Raw genomic sequence first — 22,686 nt, forward strand, 5'->3', positions numbered from 1 at the left:
GAAGGTGATTTTGTTCCTCTAGTCCCATTAACGTCAACACCTGCATATATGTTTTAAAGCTCCTATTAACCTCAGTACGTAAACATAGATTCCATTTTAACTCTGTTCAAGCCCCCTTTGACTTCAAGCAGATACAAGTATGCAGGTAATTGCTTCCTTGAAAGGAGCAAAATTATATACAAGCTTGAATCTGAACATATGCAAACCCAAAACATCCAGTTTATCCTCCAACTGGTTGTTAATCTTCAAAAATATAACACTCTCTCTTAGGTAGGTTATGAATTTTTTTCTTATTTCTTGTATGTTCATGTAAGAAAAAAGAACGTATGCTCATTTTGCCTGATTTTATTACAATCTATATGCACAAATGTTTCTAGAAGGTTGCTCATCAGTTATTTGAAATAACTTAGCAGTGTCAAAGTCACAGAATTGATACACTTGACCTACTGAAGAAAAAAAAATTAATTTACTCTTAAAAAATAGTCCAAATAAACTGAACATTTAAAAGACTTTTTTCTTTTTCATGTGTCTTAGGTATCTACAGAGGTCAGTATACTGGGCTGAGGGCATCATAAAGCCTCTGGGCAGCCAGTTCCACCATTTCACGAAGGGATTCGTCATCTTCGCTTCCTGGCTCACAGTCAACTGTCTGGGAACAAAAAAAGCAGTATGTTAGAACAACTAGCACTTCATATTCCTTTTCAGCATGTGAAGAATGCTCATAAGGGGAAAGGAGAAAGTAGTCATGCAAACTGGAAGTTATCAAGAGCAGCACTGTATGTTTTTAAAAAGGCTGCCAACATGTAGAAGAGTTCAGAAAAGATTTATGCAGGTCCTGCTGAGGAACAAGAAGCTTAATCTCAAGTTTTATGTTTGACGAATAACTTGTTTCAAAGCTACCATGTAAAATGCATTAAGTTCTGTAGGATTACATTTAACTCAAAATCAAGTAAAGCCACACAAGGTTCAGTCCTTGGAGATTTCATTTTATCTGTGAATTCACCCACACTGTATTAGATTAATACTGTAAAACACGTGTGTTCATCAGAGGTGCAGGCACCTGTACTTGGGGAGCCTCCACAGTGATGTTCTCACACCCTTAAGATAATATTTACATCAAAAGAAAACCCCAAAGAAATTCACTTATCACTAAAACAAATCTTCCTAAAGATGCCCATCCAAACATGCAATTTCATCAGCGTTCAACCCAATGCCCTGACTGTTCTATCTCAAAAACAAAGGGCAGCATTTGCACAGTAATACTATTCTTGATCCTCTGGACTTTCTAGGCTCTATCTTCTCCGATTCAGTATTAACTTGTTACTCTTCTGAACAAGTAACTCAACCATGAAGGTTTTTAGTTTTGGTTTTTTTTTTTTTCTGGGTGTGTGTGAGGGGAAGCACCCGAAACAGCGAGCATGCATTTAATGTTATCTAACAAAGCTGTTAAAAGCATGTTAACTCTAAGAGCACTGTGTTAAGAGTTAACACAGAAAAAATAAATCCATGTGTCCCACCATGTAGTCAGATCTATACTAAACAATTTTTTATTTTAGTTTTTAAAGTTTTATAAGATGATACACATGCACATAAAGAAGGACAGATCTTGTAAAATGTGGTTCACAATGGCACAAGCTCGCCATTGCCAACAAGGATGTAAAATAAGTATTACAATGATACACACAGTTGCAGCTGAGTTACCATTAGGGTTTCTGTCAGTACACAAGTCTTAACAATAATGACATATATCAGTATAATATCATATGAAAATTAAACCTAATCTAGTCTTGCTACTCTTCTACCACAAGAGCTCTTTTCATCGGTCCTGTATTTTTCTGTACTATATATTCATTGAAATGTTGCATATGTTTATTATATGAAAAAATATGACACAACAAGCGTTGTGTGTTAACCACAAAACTGTAACTTGCTACCCTCTTAAGATAGTTAACATACACTTCTTTTGTTTCAATAGGTAACAAGTTTTGGGCAGGGACCAGCCTTTTCTTCTGGGTTTGCACAACACTTAAAACATCTGTTGCGGTCCCTAAGGACAGCATCTGAGAGGTACTCCAGTAGAATATATTACTACTGTGGATAGTGGTAATACATTACATAGTTTGAATACGTTATTAATAATGACAGGAAGCCAACACTAAAATGCTTAAGGACACGAAGGGCATGGTTCTAACGTTGTTCAAATAACTAGGTGTGGTAGCTTCTTAGGGCAGCCTTCTGACATGCAGGACATCCAATTCTGAGTCCAGCCAGTGAATTAGTAAAGTATTTATTTTTGTGAGTATGGCACACTTTCAATTTAGCTACAAAAGGGTCAAGATGACAAAAAAAAAATAAAAATTATTAGCATCATTCCTACCCTGTGATTGCTCAATTATTCAGACCAGAGCTAACATTTTAAGAGCACTAAAAAAAAAAATATGTGTGGGTTAAATCAGTTTCTCCTCTACAACCTTTCTTTATTCATTTTTATGCAAGTAGAGAGCTGCTGAAAAATACTGGGTTTCTTCCAAATTTACTGCATTTGTCACACTACATTGCTACCTTTTTTTTAATGAGAAAACTCTCTAGCAAATGCTCAGCCTGCAGGCTGGATGAGTATTGCTCTCAGAAAGGCTGGGTACTGATCGGCTGATGAGAACATCAGTGAAATTAATGGGAAGTGAATAAGTTTAGGCTGTTTTGGTGCCAAACACAAAACCAGTTCCTTAGCAATGGGTACCTGACATTCTACGCAGCGCCGTATACTAGGCTGGAGACTCACCTCTGCTAAACACGGTGCACACAAAAGCAAGTACTTTGCTGTACATACCCGAGTTTCCAGTGAAATGTTTGCAGTCTTCCCATCAACTGTGACGCACAGGACAGAGCCATCTTTTGAACTCACGCAGTCTTCTCCAAACATATCCCTAAAACAAAGATCTATGCATGTAAGACGTGGCCAAACAGCAAACTTGCATTTTTCTTTCTATTGATCTCAGACTTCCAAAGGCATTTTATCAGCAGAATACCTCCTTTCAGCAACCATTATTTAACCCACTCAGATACAATTAACAAATACCAATCTAAATTATTGTAAGAGTATTTTAGAGCAGTATTTTACAGAAAAAAAAAAATCTCAAACGAAGGGAATGATTCCTTTCATTTCAAAAGGGGTAAGAGTTCTACCTAAATAACAGAACGTACATCAGAGTAAGTTTTGAAGGAGAGCGATCCGAAACAGTATGTTCATAAGCATGCATAGCATTATTTTGGGAGACAACTTAAAAATTTGCTTCTGGAAAAAAATAACCGGGCCCTGTATTAAAAAATTTTAATGATGCTGAGAACTTTTTTTACTATACCTCTTTCTTCACTTAATTCCTGGCCTTCACAGAAATCAGACTGAATTAAATATGCACAAAGTATTTTTAAGGAACTGTATCTTTAAACTGTATTACACTAAAATTATTGTATTTACATGATTAACAGTGATCATTTTCCTTTAGAAAAATATATGCCAACTTACTGAAGCATGATCTCCATTCTCTTCCTATACACATCCATATCTACTTTTTTGGAAATCTTATGTACTGCAGCTGAAAAGAAAAAGTCATTTTACTTTCACAGACATTTGCTGGGAAGGAAAATTGGCAAATTGATAAAATCTGGTTCCTAATTCGCTTTCATGATAAACAGTCTAAAAGCTATATAAGATATATATGTTTAAACGTATTATAAAGAAAATGTATTTAAAAAAAGATGGAAGAGTTAGGAAGTGTATACATTTAAAAGTTACATTCCCTGCACTTATCACATTTTAAAATAGACAACTTGGTAATTCTAATTCTCACCTCTTGATTCTCCTTTTTATTGTTAATTGTCATCACTTCTCACATTTCCTTTACTTAAAAGTGAAAATAATCAACTTCCACAATTTTTTGTAATCCCTCAATTTTCTATTGTTACAGGAAAATACTGCATCATGGAGGCTGGGAGTGTGCAGAGCATACATAAAGTAAAACTGGACAACAAGTGGGAGTAGTAGTAATGGGCACAGACACTCCTGGAATGTGTTTCAGGATACAGAGTTTGAAACAAAAATAATGATACTGGTTTTATACTTGGTTTCAAGAATCAAGAGAGAGTTTAAAACAAGTAGTTTGTTTTTGCAAATTTTGGTATTTGATCATTAAAGGAATAAGAAGTCTATAGGAAGAGCTAGTTGTGAAAATCACAACCTGACCTACAACTAGAGTTTACTGTAAAGAAGGCTTCTTAAAAACTAGTTTTCAGGATTGCTAAATCATCTGAAGAGCTCAGAGAACCAAACCCAGTGGTAGTTAGAATAACTTAGAAATTCTTTGAAGAACTTCATAATTGCAAGAGACCAAGCAAGTGCATCTTAAAAGTTTACCGTCCCTTAGCTAAGGTGCAGTAACTGAATGTACTAAGCAAAATAATTTTATATTGTGTCATTGTTTAAGCTGCAATAGAGTTAATTTTCTCCACTGCAGCTGGCATAGTGCTGTGCTTCGGGCTTAGTCTGAAAATAATGTTGGTAACACACCGGTATTTTAGTTGTTGCTGGGTAGTGCTTGTACTAGCCAAGGACTTTTCCAGCTTCCCATGCTCCGCCAGGTGCACAAGCAGCAGGGAGGGGAGGGGGCACAGCTAAGAGAGCGGATTCAAACTGGCCAAAGGGATATTCCATATCATGTAATGCCATGCCCAGTATGTTAACTGGGAGGGGCTGGCCGGGAGAGGCAGGCAGCAATCGCGGCTCGGGGACCGGCAGCGTCGGTCAGCGGGTGGTGAGGGGTTGTATCGTTTCTGTTTCTGTTTTTTCCCTTTTTCCTTTTTAGTATATTATCAATATTATTGTTATTATCATAATCATTATTATAATTATTATTTTAATTATTAAAATGTTCTTAACTCAACCCACAAGTTTTTATTTTTGCTTTTGCTCTTCTGATTCTCCCTCCCATCCTGCAGGGGTGGAGGCAGTGAGTGAGCGGCTGCGTGGTGTTTAGTTGCCAACTGGGGCTGAACCACGACAACTGGAAGTGAGGTAAGAGTAAGCACATGCTCAACTGAGCAACAATAACTTAAGATACTTTGAATTCAATCTCTTGTGATCCTGTGAACATGCGCTAAAATACATGAGTGCAGGTAGTATTTGGAATGTGTTAAAAGCCCCAAATAAAGGAAAAAATCCTGCTAGTAGTCACACCTGAGATCAGCGGATAGAATCACTACCATTAAACACCATAAGAAATAATGCAAAAGGGCATATAAAAATAGAAAGAGGAATTAATTATGGAGGGAAAAAGCTAGATATTGTCACTAGGAGGTTGTACAGATGAAGTGGGGACTACCAAAAGTCAGCCCAAGGTAGATCTTACAAGATGAATTTAAAAAAAAAAAAATCAGCAAAACAGTACAAGATTTTTCCGAGCTATATAAAAAAGGGGGAGCATGGAGGGGGAAAGGAGGTCAAAGTACCATTGAAAAATACAATTTCTATGTTTGGTTAGTTTCAGTAGAACAGAACATGAGGGCGTGGTTAGAAGGGCAAATATATACTGAAAATTATCACAATCAAGAAAAAAAAAATTACACTCTGAACTTGTTTAGGTCAGGGGGACTGGAGAAGCTTTATCCCAAAACAAAGGGAGAACTGCTATGTGGATTTATAAACTCAGGAGAAAGAATTTTTAACAGATTTCATGACTCAGGTGTGAAACTAAACACTTAAGGAACAGTGCTATTTTATATATAATTACAAAATAAATAATAAAAATACAAGAGGAGTAACACAGGGAAAATAAACACCTATTTGTCTATATAGCTCTAGTGCTTTCCATACTGGTTTGGAAAGAAAAATCTGCTAGAAGTGTTATGAATAAAACATCACGTGGTGTTAATAAGAGACAGATCAAGCCAGACTCCTCACTACCAGTCTCCGATAATTTAAAAACATCGGTTATTTTACAGATAGACCTACACCATCAGACTTCAGTAGAGGATCTGATACAGAATGACATGAAAATCCCTTAGGTAAGATTAGACTGTGTGGAACAGTACAGAATTTTTAACATTGGAACTGGCTAAGAGGAAGATGATCACAGAATGAGTTTACAGAAGGGACGATTATGTATAGCACGGGATCTCAGACTGCTTTGAAGGCTTCTGGGTTCCAGCGCACACCTCAGGTGTGTCCTGGGTTCGTAACAGAAGGACCTCCTCACCTCCTCCCCAGGACTCTATTTTCCACACAAAGAAAAAAAAGGCACTAAGGTCACATGTGCCATGGGTCCCCTACTTAAGGGCACAGAACTTACCAGCTTATGAGATTTTTAAGGTGTGACCTTGAGATGATTTAATATAATCACTACTCATATTGTCCTTTTGCTGAATAAAAAAAACCAAAACCCAAAGGGTATTACTTTTATATAACACTCAGGGAATAGAATTTTGGGTTCTGCTTGCCTGACCGCATCCAAACTGGAGATTAATAATGCTCTAAGACGGATACACAACTCTCACTTATGTCACAAGGGTTCACAAAGGCAGAATTTAATAGCTGCTAACATTGATCCTTAGTGGCCAACCTAATATTCAATACATGCTCCAGACTGTTAACACAGTGACATACATGTTCAAAAGCAAAACAGTGGAAAAAAAAAATTGTTAACATTAGCAATCCCAACAGAACTGCTGTGATTCTCGAACAGCAACGTCAAACCTGGTCTCCGATGATGCTATCACTACCCAATAATATTATTTGGTTACAGGTTCTGGTAAGTGTAATTGTGAAATTAATCTTTTTTTAGCATTGTCTACCTAACTCTTTCTGATGCACAGTCATGGGAATACCACTCATGAATGGTAATCATAACTTTCAAATGAGAAACTGAAATATTTAAATAAGAAATGATAAACTGTTTATACACAAGCATCTAAAGTGAGTAATATTTAACTTATTTAAAAGAAGGCCACATTTTCCATGGTCAGCTACCAGCTGCCATATAAGAGAAAGTTTCAACAAATGAATGTGTTACAAATAATGAAGACCAATTTGTAATTTTGATTTAAGTACCAAATCTTACTCCCTAAAATGTTTCATAAGGAGGTGAAGTACAATAGTGGGATTGCAATCTGTTGCAAGGCATTATATCCCTCTAAGCTTGATATAAAAAAAATTAAGAAGAAATGCCTCAGTTAAATAAGCACACGCTAAACTTAGTACCTTTCTGTATTTTGGGATTTGACTGAACTTCCAGTATCACTGTTGTCACGGTGTCTGCATACATATCATTAGCAGGATTTGCCACCCACTGGAAGATAAAAAAAGAAAATCATAATTGGAGCCCATTACTTGGACTGAAGGAATAACACAACATAAAAGCAATGTAACATTCACAGCATTCTCCTGTTTGCTTTTCTCTGAATTCTAGCTTCAGGTGACTGTCATACATTTCACACCAAACTATTAACCATTTTTAACTTGATATATTCCAGTAACTTCCCAGGAAAAATTCAAGCTGTTGAACGTTTCTGAACACATTTATGAAATAGTTGTTAATTACCACAACTATCTGGGGGAGGGGGAAGGAGGGAACACCACTTGACATTATTTCCAATTACTATTTGCCAAATAAAAAAGGGCACCGAATCTGCTATAATACTCTCGAGTCAGGGCAAAAAAGAAACTAGCAGCAGCTAAATGAAACAACATGCATCGACACAGGACCATAGCTCAAGGGAAACTTTGCTCTAGCTTTTGTTCTACTTGTCACCCAACAGACAACTACTTGAAACATTTAATCCTGCATGGCATCTCTGATACTATTTTGCAGAAACTAGAGAACAAAATACTTCTTTCTCCCTCAACAATGCCCACCTCAAGGACAACCATGCCTGGTTCCTGGATCACAGTAATATTTTTGAAAACCTTCAAGGCTGGTTTTTGTTGGATTTCTATTTCTTCTACATCACCTAAGAAGTGATAACAAGTGGTTAGCAAGACAAAATTATACTGAAAATAAGACTAACTTCATCTCCATAAGAAAACAGGTCATTTTAAGAACGCTGTGATAATCATCACAACTGCTCATGGCAGCTCGCAATTAATTGCTAAGCCTGAGGTGTGTACTCTCCTCCCTTGCCTAACAGAACAATTTTCTTTGGTCTGGATTGTTTGGGTTTTTTTGGTATGTGATATTGGCCGGTTTACTTGTTTTGAATTCTCATAGATGACTGGCTCAGTACATTGACATGTGTACCCCAGCGGAAAAGAAAACAGAGAAATTTAGTGCTCTAGTTGTGGAATTGACCAGCTCCTCTTGTACCCCGAAAGGATACCCCATTGTTTACATATGCATAGAGGATAAAACAAAAGCATTTGTGTGCCAGGCAGTGAGACCTGAACACCAACTGAATACAGGTTCTCTCTTCACTAATGGTATGAATTAGATCCTGACACTAGAGAAGAAAAAAAAAAATCCTCAGCTTCAATTTTGGGAAGGGATCCTGCAACATGTATGTGCCTGTAATGAACTAGGAGAGGAGCTGCCCCCATCCTATAAGAAAACCAGATGGAGGCCCTGGGGATCACACTTGTGGCAGACTTAAATGCCTTCTGACTCAGAAAAAGCCAAGAAGGTTAGATCCTTGCCTCTCGGGGAGGAACAAATGAGACTGACTGTCATAAAGGATGACAGAGCTTTTGTTTTTATTAATTGGATGGCATTACCCACTCTATTTTGGGTCTGGAGATAAAAGATCAATCAATAAATTTTGCATCAGAGTAACTATGGCACTCACTTAGGGGGCTGACAGGAGACAAAAAATCAGCCTAGGCTCTGTATTCTGTATACTCATGATTTTGTAGTACAGCTACAGTAGAATCCCCCCAAAAGGGTGTGTCATACTCATGAACTGGATCTGGCAGAAGCTGTGTAATCTAATGAAAGTTATAAAACACGAAACAAACGGGCCCTTCAGTTAGCGGAAAAGATGCTTCTGCTCAGAAGACCTCTGAAGGCCGTAAGTTGTTTTAAAAGTTGACCACTATAAATCATGAACAAGTCTTTCCAAATACGCACCGGTAAGTTTTTGTAGCTGGTAATAAAGCAGATTAAAAGGGCCGGTATACGGAATGGCTTGTGTCTGTGTTACAGTGCTCATCGCCAAGTCTGTATAATCTGAAAGTATTTTAAAAAGTATGTATTAAAAATTATCCCTTTGAATTTGCTTCCTAGAAAATAGAACTGTCACTATAGATAAATAATGGCATCAGTACATTCAAGACAGAGGGCTGAAATAGACAGTTTGTAAAAAGGAGGGTGGAGGGTCTGTTATAAGACAAGTAACATATTTGTGGGTAAGATACCAGGCAAAAGCTTGTTACCTTGTCATACCCGTTAAAGGCAAACAATGAACTAGGACACCAGAATTGCTTTCCTGCAAGCTTTTCCAACATTACTACTCATTTAGTTATTCTTCTGTTTTGAGAGTAGATAATTTTCTTCAGTAATAAACAGTACAGGAACAATACACAATATTTTCAGTGTACTGTAGCTTTTTACACTAAAAACTAATGACATTTTAGAAACTGGCAGGACAACTGATCAAGGTGCTCTTCTGTTCTCACTGGCACATTTTATGCTTATTCATACGGAGGAAGAAGTTTTAAGTAACCATAAGGGGAACAGAATTTTGCTTCTTTTACAGAAAGAACAGAAATTTTTTTAAACTTCAGTGGACGAAGATTCAAATGCCTTGCCTCTCACTCCAAGTTCAGAACTTTTGGCAAAGACAAGCCAAACTAAAACAAAGATGCTCACTAATTGCTTATCAAACACAAAATCACAGGAAAAAAACCCACACAGTACTGTGTTTTAATGCCAGAAGAAGGACACAGTACGTTTCAATTACCTACTGAGCATATTACTGTCTGTACTTACTGGAGAGGTCACATGGAGAAAGGATGTGATAGTTAAAATTTCTTTTAACTAGGATTCCAGAAATTCTCTGTCCTTGCTCTGGTTTCTTATCTGCTAAAGATCCCATCACCTGGAAAGAAAAAACACACATAGTGCAACAAGGCAGTCTGAAGTACACACAGCTTAAAGTTAACTAAGAAGAGGAAATACAGTTTCCTTAGGGAAAAAAAAAAAATCAAACATTATAGAAAATTAACTTTGAAAATAACAAACATTCTGAGATGTAACACAAGAAAAGGTTGGAAGAGTGAAGAGCAAAAAAAACCAAAACAACCCACAAACCCAAAAAGTCCCCCCAAAACCAACCCCCAAATACAACTCTAAACCCAAAACATTTGCAAACTTTGAGTCCCTGGAAAACATACACAATCTGAAACCAATTAAAAACAGAGGCTTTGAAAAAAATGTGTAGTTCTTATCCCAGTGCAAAACACTTGTACAGAAAGGAAAATATTGATTTTATACCTTGGCGAGTTTTTCTCCTCTGAAGTTTAATGTCACAGCTTCAGTGTTCCTAGGATTGTGAACTTCGATATGAACTTCATCATTATCCTCATATTCCCGTATCAGTGCTGCTTTCAATCTGGCCATTTCATTCTGCTCACCATGAACTAAAATCTACAGAAGGACAGTTTTCCTTTTAGCATAAGTTATTTGTCCAACCAGACATGTCAAGTAAGCAAATTATCCAAGAAAGCTGCCATCTTCATAAAAATGCAATTTCATGAGGTCACAATATGTGAAACATGAGCTCAATTATACTACAGACAGTTCTGTGCACATCTCTGAATTCTACGCATTATTCAAAGGCCTTGATTTCACAACCCTGAGCATTAGTAGAAAAATATATGCAAATAAACAGAATGCATTAGAGAAATTCCATTTAACTTTTCATAAACGAACACACTGTTATATTACAAAAGGGAAGTATTAACTTAAGTTCAATGATAAAAATTAGCGAGCTTTACATTTTTGGGTCTGCATGGAGATAAACATATAGGTAATAAATATGCAATTCAGTGAGTGTGCTTATTAAGTTCATGATTTTCTTTGCCAAGTTAAATCCTCTTTTCTTCTGCCATGATTTGTTTTATTTCTTATCTGTGCTTGCACACTGATTCTTCCCCAGTCTCAGCAAGTTTCAGATCCTAGTCCCCATTTTTGTATTCTGGTCCTTCACACCTCCTGCTCCTGTGATATGCTCCTCCTTTTCCTCCCAAACACTGCTTTTGCCTTTTGCTGCTTTTCAACCAATGTTTTCTTGCTTATTTTGGGGCAAATTTCAGTGAATTATTCCAATAGCAGTGTCCCCAACTTAACGTTGTCCTACACCCTATTTTACTTGCACAGAGCACTGCTGAAACAGGTCACGGACCATACCACTTTCAAGAAAAGTCATTCCCAGATATCCCACGTGCAGACAGTCAAGAGCAAGTTCACCTTTACTTTGCTAAGGTAACACGATGAAAAATGGTTAAAATCTCCACCTGTTATTATTCAAAGCATAGGGATGCTGGCTACTGCTAGACACCAGCACCTGCCTTGATGACTCAAGGCTGTGAACTGGTTTGATGAATCCCACTCTGGAGAAATGGGCAGCACTCATACTAACCACATGTGGAGGTTTCAGGGCCCGGATAAATTCACTGGTTTGTTGATAATCTGTGTGAGCAGAGAAAGAAATGTAATCCACAGACATCTTCAGCGGGAGTTTTTGCCCTGACATAGTAGTGATCTCTTCAGGTTCAGACATGATGTGCTAGGAAAAAAAAGAGCACTTCAAATAAAAAATTGAAAGCCTCTTACAAACACCTCATAACTAATGCTTTACATTTCAAAAAATCAATGAAATAATATTGGCAGACAGGTTAAATGTGAAGAACTGAAAAAATCTCCCAGATTTCACGAAACACACACTCACAAATGAAAAAAATCATGCACCACACATACCATTTCACCTTCTGTATCCTCAGCAGATCCGGGAGTTCATTATTCTTCCGGATACATTGCTCTCAAATTTGCATTGAAATTTTAAGTGTGATTTCTATCTCTAAAGGCAAAACTAGATGCTCTGGTTGCCCTTAGCTGCTGGAATTTGGAAGGAAGGGTTTTGCTCTTTACAACCAGTGACAAAACATGCGCAAGGCAGTATGATCTCTGACACGTAGGTAGTGTTAGATTCAGTATCGACTCCTCTAGAATTAGGGTGAGCTCCCCTCTCAAGAAGTTAAATGGTGGAGGGGTCTAAAGATGGAGAAAAGTATCAATCATTCTTCCTCATGACAAGACAACTGCTCCTGCTCCTAGAAGGGACTGTTTTGTATAACATCACTGGAAATGGACATATACAAGTTTTCTGTGCTTTTCATTAGTATTAGCCAAAAGCAATTAGTTTTGTCTACATAATTTTTCATACCTGACAGCAATCTTCTCCGTAAATCCAAATAAAGACACTTGTTATTAGCCAATTCTTTTCAAACATAACTTTGTATTAAGAACTTGTGGTGCATTAACAACTCACCTTAGCAAGCGTTCCTTCAACACAGTACCCTGCTATAATTACTCCATTTCTCTTATCTGTGCACCAGCTCTCAAACAACTCTCTGGATAAGCCGCTCTGCATCATACCTGGGGAAGCCATCACAACACTTGGGCCAATATCATCAAAATGATCCATACTCTAAATGGACAAAGAGCAAGACTATCAGTTGCCATAACTCACTTAAATGAAGGACAGCCCAGCTGCACCCTTGAACAATGTACAAGTAGAGCCCTATGTTCACAGATTATAGCCCATCCTCCTAAAAAGTGCCCTTTGCAGGTAAGTTTCCCCTACTGATGCCCATAAGGAGTAAACTATAAGCACAGGGATCTATAGTTGAAGAAAAGTTGGGGCATAAGCTCCCCTCAACCAGCCCTCTAAACACTGGGACAGCAGATAACTCAGATATAAACCTGCACCTAGTCAATCTATTAGGACAGTAAACATGCAAACTATTCAGCAAACATGAAGTCTTCTGTCACCCTTCCTCTTTCGTAAGAGAACGAAGAGAACGAAACTTACCTTCAGATTACTAATATGCTTGAAAACAAATGGATTGTTGATGTTAATTTGCTTGCGGATTTTGTCATTCATGGCATTGACATACGTCTGATAAACTGCCATACATTTCTTTGCCAAAGAGGAGGCATAGTATATAGGGATATCATGGAGTTCAGGATGATTCTGCCAGTATTCATCTAAAAAGCAAAATGAACAAGAGTAACAACAACAAAAAAAAACCCCAACAACAACCAAACCACCATGCAACCCCACCCACAGCATTATCTCCAAAATGAATCCTTCTCAGAAATGTTAATACTTCTAAAACGGATTAGGAATGTGTTTTGTCATTCTTACTACAGAAAATCACAATCATGGACTTTTTTTTTTTACCTGCTCTACTAAAGAAGAAAAAGTGATCACCAACTAAAAATGTATACAATGAGTACACACACACAGGCAAACAAACAAGGAAAAGATGAACTTGATATTTTTGGCAGGTCAAATTCCAATCAATCACCAGCCTCAGCTAGAAGGTATAAAGTATACATGATATTACTCAGCAATAAATCTACATTTACAACAACACAAGTTTTACCACACCGCTGCAATAAAGCTAAAATGTCTCTGTCAAATATTAATTACACATCTAACAGCAAGGGACATCTGCACATAGATATGTTGGTGAAAATTCACTGCCTCAAAGTTCTGTAAAACAAACCAATGGAGTTCAAGGCGTGAAGGGATCACCCAGTTATCAAGCCTGGCTTCCTGTATATCACCAACAGTTATATTTTACAAGGTTAACTGAAACAAAAACCAGAAAAAAAGCGTCCACTGAGCACAACTTATTTTATCACTGATGACAGTAGCCATGACCTTTACCAAACACAAAGAAGATATCTGAATGCAGCTGTACAAACCTAACTTGCTCATTTTCCCACTTGGATACAGTTCTGCTAGTCTAAAATATATTTATATTGTGCAAGTGAGGAACAATAATCGAAAAATAGAGAGACTGTCTGGTATACACACACAATGGTAAAGACACAGTGGCTGTATTTGTACATCTAAAATTATATGGTTTTAACCTAACATTTTTGATTTGCAGACAAAGCTTTTCAGAACATCTCAGAGAGGCTCACTCTTAATATGCTCAAGTGTAAGGTGGAAACAGCCAATGAAAGATAACCAACAGCAGGGCTTAGAGCGACATTAGGAGGCCACACACATCATCACAATTTTCTATACCGTAACACAGTATTTTGTTTTTTGCAGGCACTTCTGAAAAGAAAAAAAACAAACACAGAGCCTGCGGGCTCATCTGAATAGGCATGTGAGATGCAATTGCATTTCCTGCCTAATTAAGCATCCAATTGCATGTCTAGCTTTACTAGACATTATTTCAAGCTTATCTTTAGGAATTCACTTTAATTAATTACCACACAGCAAGGAGAGGCCAACAATAAGAGATTTAAAATGTTCAGTTTTTGTCTCCTCTATTAAATAAAAAAACCTCAATCAATGATAAGTAGTAAATAATCTGACAACACCCACATACCACCCATTGCTTAGACCCAAATTTCTTATCAACATTTGAATAGACCAGTAACACATTTTGAAAGCATACCAGTTTCTAATGTTGTGCTAAACTGAAATGGAAAGTGAGAAGAATTTCAAGTATTTCAGGTTAACATTTTAGATTCAATACAGTAAGTATTTTAATTCTGAGATAGTTATCTTTTGGTCTTGCCAACAGTTACGTGAGCAATATTTTTAAAATAGAACAGTCATGTTTTGATTGCTTCCTTTTCAACCTGTAGTAATAGTTCCTATTTGCTGAAATCCCAGTTCAACAAGATTCAGAAGTCAAGCATGTATTACCATGTCATTATCTTTTCCTTTCTAGGTGTCCTTTCTGCCTCACAAAGCAGAACTGCCTTGATTAGTTGATTGAGTTTTTTCATTTGAACAAAAAGTATTACATATTCTAAGGTAATTAACATGCTGAAAAATGGCTGAAGAGTTGTTTTAAGAAAAAAAATCATTATACCTGCACATGAAAACATTCTCATTTAACTTTCTATGCCTTTTATTAAGAGGAGCTGGGAAGGTACATACCTAAAATTAAAAGTAGTTCTTGAGCTCGACCCAGGGCAAACACAGGAATAAGACCTCTACCTCCTCTATTTACAATGTCGTGAACGGTATTACAGAACCTTGCCTCTCGCTCTTCCCTTTTTTCGTGGATATGAGTACCGTATGTGGATTCCTACGTACAAAGAAACCTAGTATTAAAAGTAGTGACACAGAGACTAATTCCTGATCTTCTCTGAATCTAACAAGAAAATGCAGAAAAATGTAATGTGTTGTTACCACACAGGGGGCAGAGGGGTAAAGGGAAAAATCAAACCCACCCCCAATTCCCATAACAATTCCCACCGAGATAATCAAGGTTTCCCCTCCCCCAAGTCCCTCCCAGCAATCTGGGAAGACATATCTGGGTGGGGGGGGGGTGGGGGGAGGGGAAGTAGAACTATAAATTTTTATGCTGCTTTTAAGAGGTTTCAAATTCAACATACTTCTTTTCCTAATTGGAAATGCTGCCACTGCTTTGATGAACAGGTTATCACATTAACATGGCTTAATAGTGGTACGTGTGCCACAGTTTAGAAACACCTAGCCTAATGCAGGAATTACACAAAATACAAAGGTTTGATGGGATTTACAATGAAATAATTATCAGTTACAGAGAGGAGTTAGAAGGGACACAAGGAATGAAATAATTTTAAGCATTACTCTGAAAGATCTCACTGTTCATTTCCAAATGAAACAGTTGCATTTAATGTTCCCCCTGAGCTTCTGATTTTATAAATACGGATTCAGAATAAAACCATTTTTCTCAGAAAACAAAACCAAAAAATATGGAGTAGCCCTCAGGGCACATCCACCCAGGACAAATTCCCAACGAACATCATTGGAAGCAGGTTCAGATACACTAAAGAAAGCTATCTGGCTAAACCAAGGTTTGTACAATACATCCAGCAAACACAAACTGAAACCTAGTAAATATCCCATCTTGTAAAGGTTTGTCTAGAGGCTTAAGGAGCTTCATCACAAGGATTGTAGAACAAAAATTAGACTTTTTAATTCAGTGAAAAGAAATGTTGTAGTGTTCTGAACACCTAAGCGTTTGGGTATTTAACACAAATCACATACTACTATTAAACCTCCACTGGATTTCTCATCCCAATTTAGCTCTAATGAATATCCCTATACTTATTGTGCTAGTTTTGGCTGGGATAGAGTTAATTTTCTTCATAGCAGCTAGTATGGGGCTCTGTTTCGGATTTGTTCTGGAAACAGTGTTGATGACAGAGAGATGCTTGCTTTACTGCTGAGCAGTGCTTACACAGAGTCAAGGCCTCTTCTGCCTCTCACCCCACCCCACCAGCGAGCAGGCTGGGGGTGCACAAGAGCTGGGAGGGGACACAGCTGGGACAGCTGACCCCAACTGACCAAAGGGATGTCTCACACCATAAGACATCGTGCTCAGCATATAAAGCTGGGGGAAGAAGAAGGAAGGGGAGGATGTTCACAGCAATGGCATTTGTCTTCCCAAGCAGCCGTTACGTGTGATGGAGCCCTGCTTCCCTGGGGATGGCTGAACCCCTGCCTGCCCATGGGAAGCAGAGAATTAATTCCTTGTTTTGCTTTGCTTGCATGCGTGGTTTTTGCTTTACCTATTAAACTGTCTTTATCTCAACCCATGAGTCTTCTCACTTTTACTCTTCTGATTCTCTCCCCCATCCCACTGTGGGGGAGTGAGCGAGCAGCTGTGCGGGGCTCAGTTACCAGCTGGGGTTAAACCATGACATTATTTAATTACTAGTTCAAAGAAATAATTTTGTAAAACTTACAATTATAAGAATATCAGGTTTAATATTGGGGATCTCAGCTGCCATCAGATGTCTGTCTTCCTGTCTTGAGAAATCCCCTGTATATAAAAGCTATGAGACACAAATGGAAGCAGTTATTCTGATTACAGGTTTTACCAGGTCAGCAGTCTTTAAAAAGCTGCTAAAAATTATTGTTGCTATACAACAAAGACAGTTTTAAGGAATTTATGATAAACAGATCACTTGTACTTTAACCAAAGGCTCTTCTGATGTGGACAATGCTTATAATATTAGGTCAACAGTACTACAACATGAATATTTTAACAACAATAAGTAAAGGTATTTCAAGCAGTACCTTAATTACAACCGAATAAGGCAAATAACTATTATTTGTTTGGGATATAAAGGTGCTGTTTTCAGCATTTTGCATACATGCACTGACCATTAAGAAGCAAAAATTGACGTAACAGAAAATACAGCAGGTCCTAAGTGGAAGTACAAAGGAGACAAATCAGCATTTACATATCAGAATGTAAATATAATGAATTATCCAACAAAATCACTTGAAAAAAATCCTTCTATGATTTTCTGATACCTAAAAAACCAAGCCTGTAATCTAGCCAGTTTTCCAAATGGAATGATCACGTTCCCCATTACACCAAGAAATAATTTGTAACTGTTAGTAATTTTTAATGGATTCTTAACTGCAGTGTGGAATGTAGCTGTGCCCAAAATGGTGGTTTCAAAACTGATCATTTATTACTTAACGATATTCCATTGACGAAAATGTGAATAATAACAAAATACACAGTCAGCAGCAGCAGATAACTGGTCTACAGGTAACCTACTATCACATTCCTCATTTGCTTCACAGGGAATTAAATAAAATAATGGATGTTAAAACCCAACCTATTTGAGTCATGCATAGTAGGACGGAAATCTTTCTCCATCATGCATTCATTAATCAGCAAAAAAAAAAAAAGGCAGTAAGCTATCTATATTTTATTGTAATCATTGTAAATTCAGTTCTATTTCTATATGTTTTTAAAACTTTTAAAATCCTCAATCATTAGAAACAGTGAACACAGTCCAACTAGACAGCAAGCCTCAGGACCACCATGTCTCTTCCCCCTTCAAGGCTGTATAAAACTTTTCTTGGGTGGTGGTTATCCCACTCCAAATGCAGGAGATTAGTTTCAAGTAACTGGTTTTGACATGGCACTGCCTGTGATTGTATGATGACTTATTTAATCTCTCTGTGCCTAAAATTAATAAGAATCCTATTTCTTTAGGTACTTTAGCATAAGAGTGTTATGAGAAAAATATAACTTGCATACTTTGACAAAAGCCATTTAAACACTCAAATGGGCAGACATGGTCAGTCAGAATTACAAAACCAAACATACGTTTATAGATTTTACTAAAATGCATCTTCCGTAAAAGTGCCTCAGCTATCAGCTACCTCTGCATGGACCAGCAAGAAAAACTGTGTGTTTATTGGTTCTAAGTCTGAGTCATAACTCACTCCCACAAAATCCAAACCTTCTACCTGGTTCAATACATGTGTCACTTGCTAGTTTTAATCAGTGAGAAAATACATGATCTAAGCCAAGGCCTCTCACCTTGATTAAAGTCCAAGCCTATGTGACAGCTCCCACCACACTGATGGGGCTTAACAGACAATAATACATAATTAATGACTAAGTTAGAATTCAGGCTTGATTTCAACTATATAATAAAGGAAAATACCTTCACACCAGCTATTTCAATCATAAACATGGCTGCTCCCAGAACATGGCCTGCGTGGTAACACCAGAATTTGATTCCTGCCACCTCTTTCACTTCATGGAAGTTGATGGTCTCAATCTTGTCCATGCTCTCTTCAAGGTCTGTTTCTGTATATAGCATGTCATCCGCTGATATATTACTGGATATAAGTGAAATGGCTAAATATCAGCTCATCTTACCAGCTTAGATCATATAACAGTTGGAAAAAAGGGTCCTGGACTTTTCCCCACTGACACTAAGAACCCCATTCAGCAACGCTGCATCTTCTGCCTAAGAAATCAAGACCAGGTGCACCTAAGCAGAGTTAAAGTGTCTTTCCTTGGAAAGGCCACATTAGAACAGTCTTTTCAGTTCATGATCTGCTCTGTATTTGTCTAAAAGGACCAACAGATTCCCAGCCCTGGACAGAGGTCTGCCACTCAGCCTGTAACAGTCCCCAAACACCAAACCAAACCACTTTTCCCATTGGCCCGAGACAAACAAGTTAGAAGAGGACTGTTTATCAGGTTTCTGACTCAAACTAGAATCTGCTTCATTGAGATATGCTCAGGACCACTGCACTCACATACAAAAGATGTGTCAAGGCACGTAACAGGAGAAAAAAAGAGAAAGAAAAAAAAGAGGGGGGAAAAAAAACCCCAACGTGTAAGTAACAGAGCATTCTTTGTACATTTGCTTACATTTGATATTTAATTTGACCTTGTCCAGAAGAGTGAGTTGTATCTTTAGGGCCTTAAAATTCACTACTTCTGTGAACGTAAGAAAAAATACAGGCCTTATAAAGCATAAGAACAGATGAGTGTCTTAAGAGACAGATGGGGGGGGGGAAGAGGATACTATTAAAGGTCCAAATAAGGCAAATTAAAAGAATGAGAGGAAAGGAGGACAGATTTTTTTTTTTTTGACTGATAGGAAATTATTTGAAAGAGGCATTATCCATGAGGCTGTAAGATGATTCATTACTTCTAATCTGGTTATAATGTTGTTACTTGTAGCCACATCCAGGTTCATCCAGCCACCTTTGGTGGCTTCATCTTAAATTTCCTATTGGATGTATAGGCGAAATAATTCAGGAGCTGAAGAGACAACCCATGGGTCAACTTACCTGACCTTGACATAGTCTGAAAGCAGCCATCTGTAAATAGCTTTTGTGGCATGAGTCATAAACGTCCTTCCTTTAAAACTTGTTTTCTGCAAAAACCATGGTAAAGCCCCACAGTGATCTAAATGGAAACTTAAAATAGACACACAAATCCAATGAATACGTTGACATTACACAACACTAACATATATCATGTAATTCACTGGATTAATATAGTGTCACGAAAATCCAGAAACTGAATTTTCAACCTTGTTGTTAATTTGCTGGTCTATATTCTGTACACTAGTGACTAAAAACGCAGCCAAGAAAAGGTAACAGTAACACAGGAAATTCTCCATTAATTGCAAAAGTTTTACCCGTACACTCTCAGAATTAACTTTTTTTGTAATTTAGATATAAATTTAGGGGGAGAAAAATAACAGGAACCAGGAACACAATAAATGTCGAAGACAGAAGAAAACTAACAAACGTGATCCTAAGTTTGCACGTAGGACACTATGGATTAAAACATGTACTAATTTTATTTGGTCACACTTCTAGTTTGTCCTATCTTAAGGAAGTACTTTTGAAACACAGGTAGAACAAGCATATATCACAAAAACTCAGTATTTTATAGAGACCTGGTTATGACTGGTTAAGTCATTTACATGAGACTCTCCTTGTCTCTCAGCCACTAAGCAGTACTTACTCCACATTCAAAGCTTGCCTAACACTCTGAGAACCTTTTTCATTCAAAGTCAATAGAGCAACAATACTTCCCAGCAGTCTTTATGTAGAAAACTCATTCTACAAGCTGTCACAGTGGTGTTAAAACAGGTCAGGTTATAAAAAAGTCAGCCATCGCAGTGAGCTCCAAGGAGGGCTGTAATGCCAAAAGTGACTGAACATCCTTAATTTAAAAAAGTTGGAAACTAAAATTTTGCCAAGCCATTACTATCTATTTGACACCTGTTTTCAGCCTCTCTTAAAAACCAACAAGTCAATACAGCTCAGACCACGACCTCAGTATATTTGCTCTTTTAGGTGCAACTTACTGACTAATCAGGAGGAGATCGATCTCAGCAGGATCTATCAAATCAATGTAAGGAAGAGCATCCATTCCTTCCAGTCCAGGATGGATTCCACAGTCAAGCTGAAAAATGAAAGAAAGTTAAAGCCTCTAACAGAACGTATAAAAAACCCTCTTCTATTTTGGTCTAAAATATAGTTACTAGTGACCAGTAACTTTTAACATCATGCGAAAGAAGTATTTCTTCCATAAACACTGCTTTTAGCACTGAATTTCACATCTCGGGCTTCTGTCTAGATGACTTATCTCCACTGGGAAACCAAACACCTTTCAAAAAATCCCAGTCTTTCTTTATAACTTTGTACCTATGCAAGCCTTCATTCACACTTCAACAATACCTGAATATACAGAACCAGCGTATGCAAGTTATTTCAGCCACCATCTGAGAAGACAGCTGGAAAAGGGAACGAGAACACGTACGTGTGTACAGGTGACTGGTGACACACAACTGTTGGTAAACATTAGCCTTAGGTTCCACTGAAACCTAGTACGTGTAAATCTTAGAATCTACGTTTAAGACATCCATTCTGTTTGGGGATATGGATTTATTTTACGGACAGCCTCTGTAATGCCTGCTATCACATATGTCATATTGCTTCAGAAACACACAAAATGTGCCTCTTCTAGCACAGCGGCCAACTTCCGTGAGGAGGCTGAATTCTACCCGTGACATCTTTTTGTGACCCAAAGTACCACAATGAGGGCATACAAATACATTCATGCAATAATTACCATTATTTTTCTTCCTTTAAACTCCAGAATAATACATGACCTTCCTACTTCTTGGCCAGCACCTCTGCAAAAGGATACAAAAGTCATCAAAATTAAAACAACCCACAATGTACAGATGTAACTCTATATTGGATGCCTTTAGCGGGACTATTTTTCTGTGTAGAAACATAGCGTAGAGAGTGTAGAAATGACGACCGCACAGCCCTTTTAAGCTCAGATATTTAAAGTAACTGAACAGTTGTATTTATGCCAATGGAGATTCGAGCCCATATAATGCTGCAGGATTAAAAAAAATAATCTGGTTTTGGGAAATTATTTTGGTCTCTTCTTGGTTTTAGTGCAAGCCTGCACACTCAGCTCCCATAACGATACAACGAATTGAAAGTTTAATTAAACAACAAGTTACTTTTGGCCGAATAAACTTGATGTAGCACCTTCAAGTTGTGTCCAGAAGTTAACTCCTGTGGTGCTTCCAGGAGCACCTTCAAATTGCGTTGGTATCTTTACCAGGGAAAAAAATCAATTTAAAATGCTACGAAACCCACAATGTTTTCGAGGTACAAAAGGAAGAAAGGAGGTTTCTCCTCGGCCGACGCCTCGGTGCTGCGCCAGGGAAGGACAGCCGGCCCGGGGGCTGCCGGCCCCGCGAACGCCGCGCGGCGAGAAACCAGGAGGCCACAAAACAGGCGCTTCCACGCCACGAACTGGCTCGGGCTGCCAGGGGCACGCTCCCGCCTCCCCTGTCGCGATACAGCACGACCGGGGACACCGAGCCGTCCACGCTAAGGGCGGCTCCTACCCGCACCTCAGGCCGGCCGGCCCGCCCGCCCATCGCCCGCCTGTCGCCCCCGCCCCGGGCTCGCCCCGCGGCTCCCGCCCAGGGCGCTCACAGAGGCCGGATGAGCAGCTGGTCGCTCTCCTCCGCCGGGATGAGGGCTTCGGCTTTCCGCTTGGCCGACATGGCGGCCGGCGCCCCGCCGCCGCAGCCCGGCGCCCTCCCTCCCCACCGCGCTCCCCCTTCCGCTTCCTCCCCGCCGCGCCGC

At 38.4% G+C, this 22,686-nt stretch overlaps 1 protein-coding gene across 2 annotated transcripts; it reads right to left on the reverse strand.

Annotated features, from left to right (window-relative positions):
• Positions 1 to 327: 327 nt before the first annotated feature.
• CPSF3 (cleavage and polyadenylation specific factor 3) lies at positions 328 to 22,676 on the reverse strand. 2 transcript variants are annotated; one of them, XM_075086850.1, is made up of 18 exons: positions 22,534 to 22,676; positions 21,644 to 21,707; positions 20,877 to 20,974; positions 19,846 to 19,974; positions 18,702 to 18,879; positions 16,974 to 17,063; positions 15,175 to 15,325; positions 13,075 to 13,250; positions 12,532 to 12,690; positions 11,623 to 11,769; positions 10,476 to 10,628; positions 9,972 to 10,080; positions 9,111 to 9,209; positions 7,907 to 8,001; positions 7,253 to 7,340; positions 3,527 to 3,596; positions 2,831 to 2,927; positions 328 to 649 (listed from the first exon to the last, which is right to left on the reverse strand). In XM_075086850.1, the coding sequence occupies exons 1-18, from the start codon at positions 22,602 to 22,604 to the stop codon at positions 548 to 550; spliced, it is 2,076 nt and encodes a 691-aa protein (XP_074942951.1). In that variant the 5' UTR covers positions 22,605 to 22,676; the 3' UTR covers positions 328 to 547. The 2 variants fall into 2 exon arrangements, with proteins under 2 accessions (XP_074942951.1, XP_074942952.1); XM_075086851.1 differs by having other exon boundaries at positions 19,846 to 19,931; positions 22,534 to 22,660.
• Between the last annotated feature and the right edge of the window lie 10 nt (positions 22,677 to 22,686).

This window comes from Phalacrocorax aristotelis, chromosome 3, assembly GCF_949628215.1.
Source record: "Phalacrocorax aristotelis chromosome 3, bGulAri2.1, whole genome shotgun sequence".
In the NCBI taxonomy this organism is placed as follows: domain Eukaryota; kingdom Metazoa; phylum Chordata; class Aves; order Suliformes; family Phalacrocoracidae; genus Phalacrocorax; species Phalacrocorax aristotelis.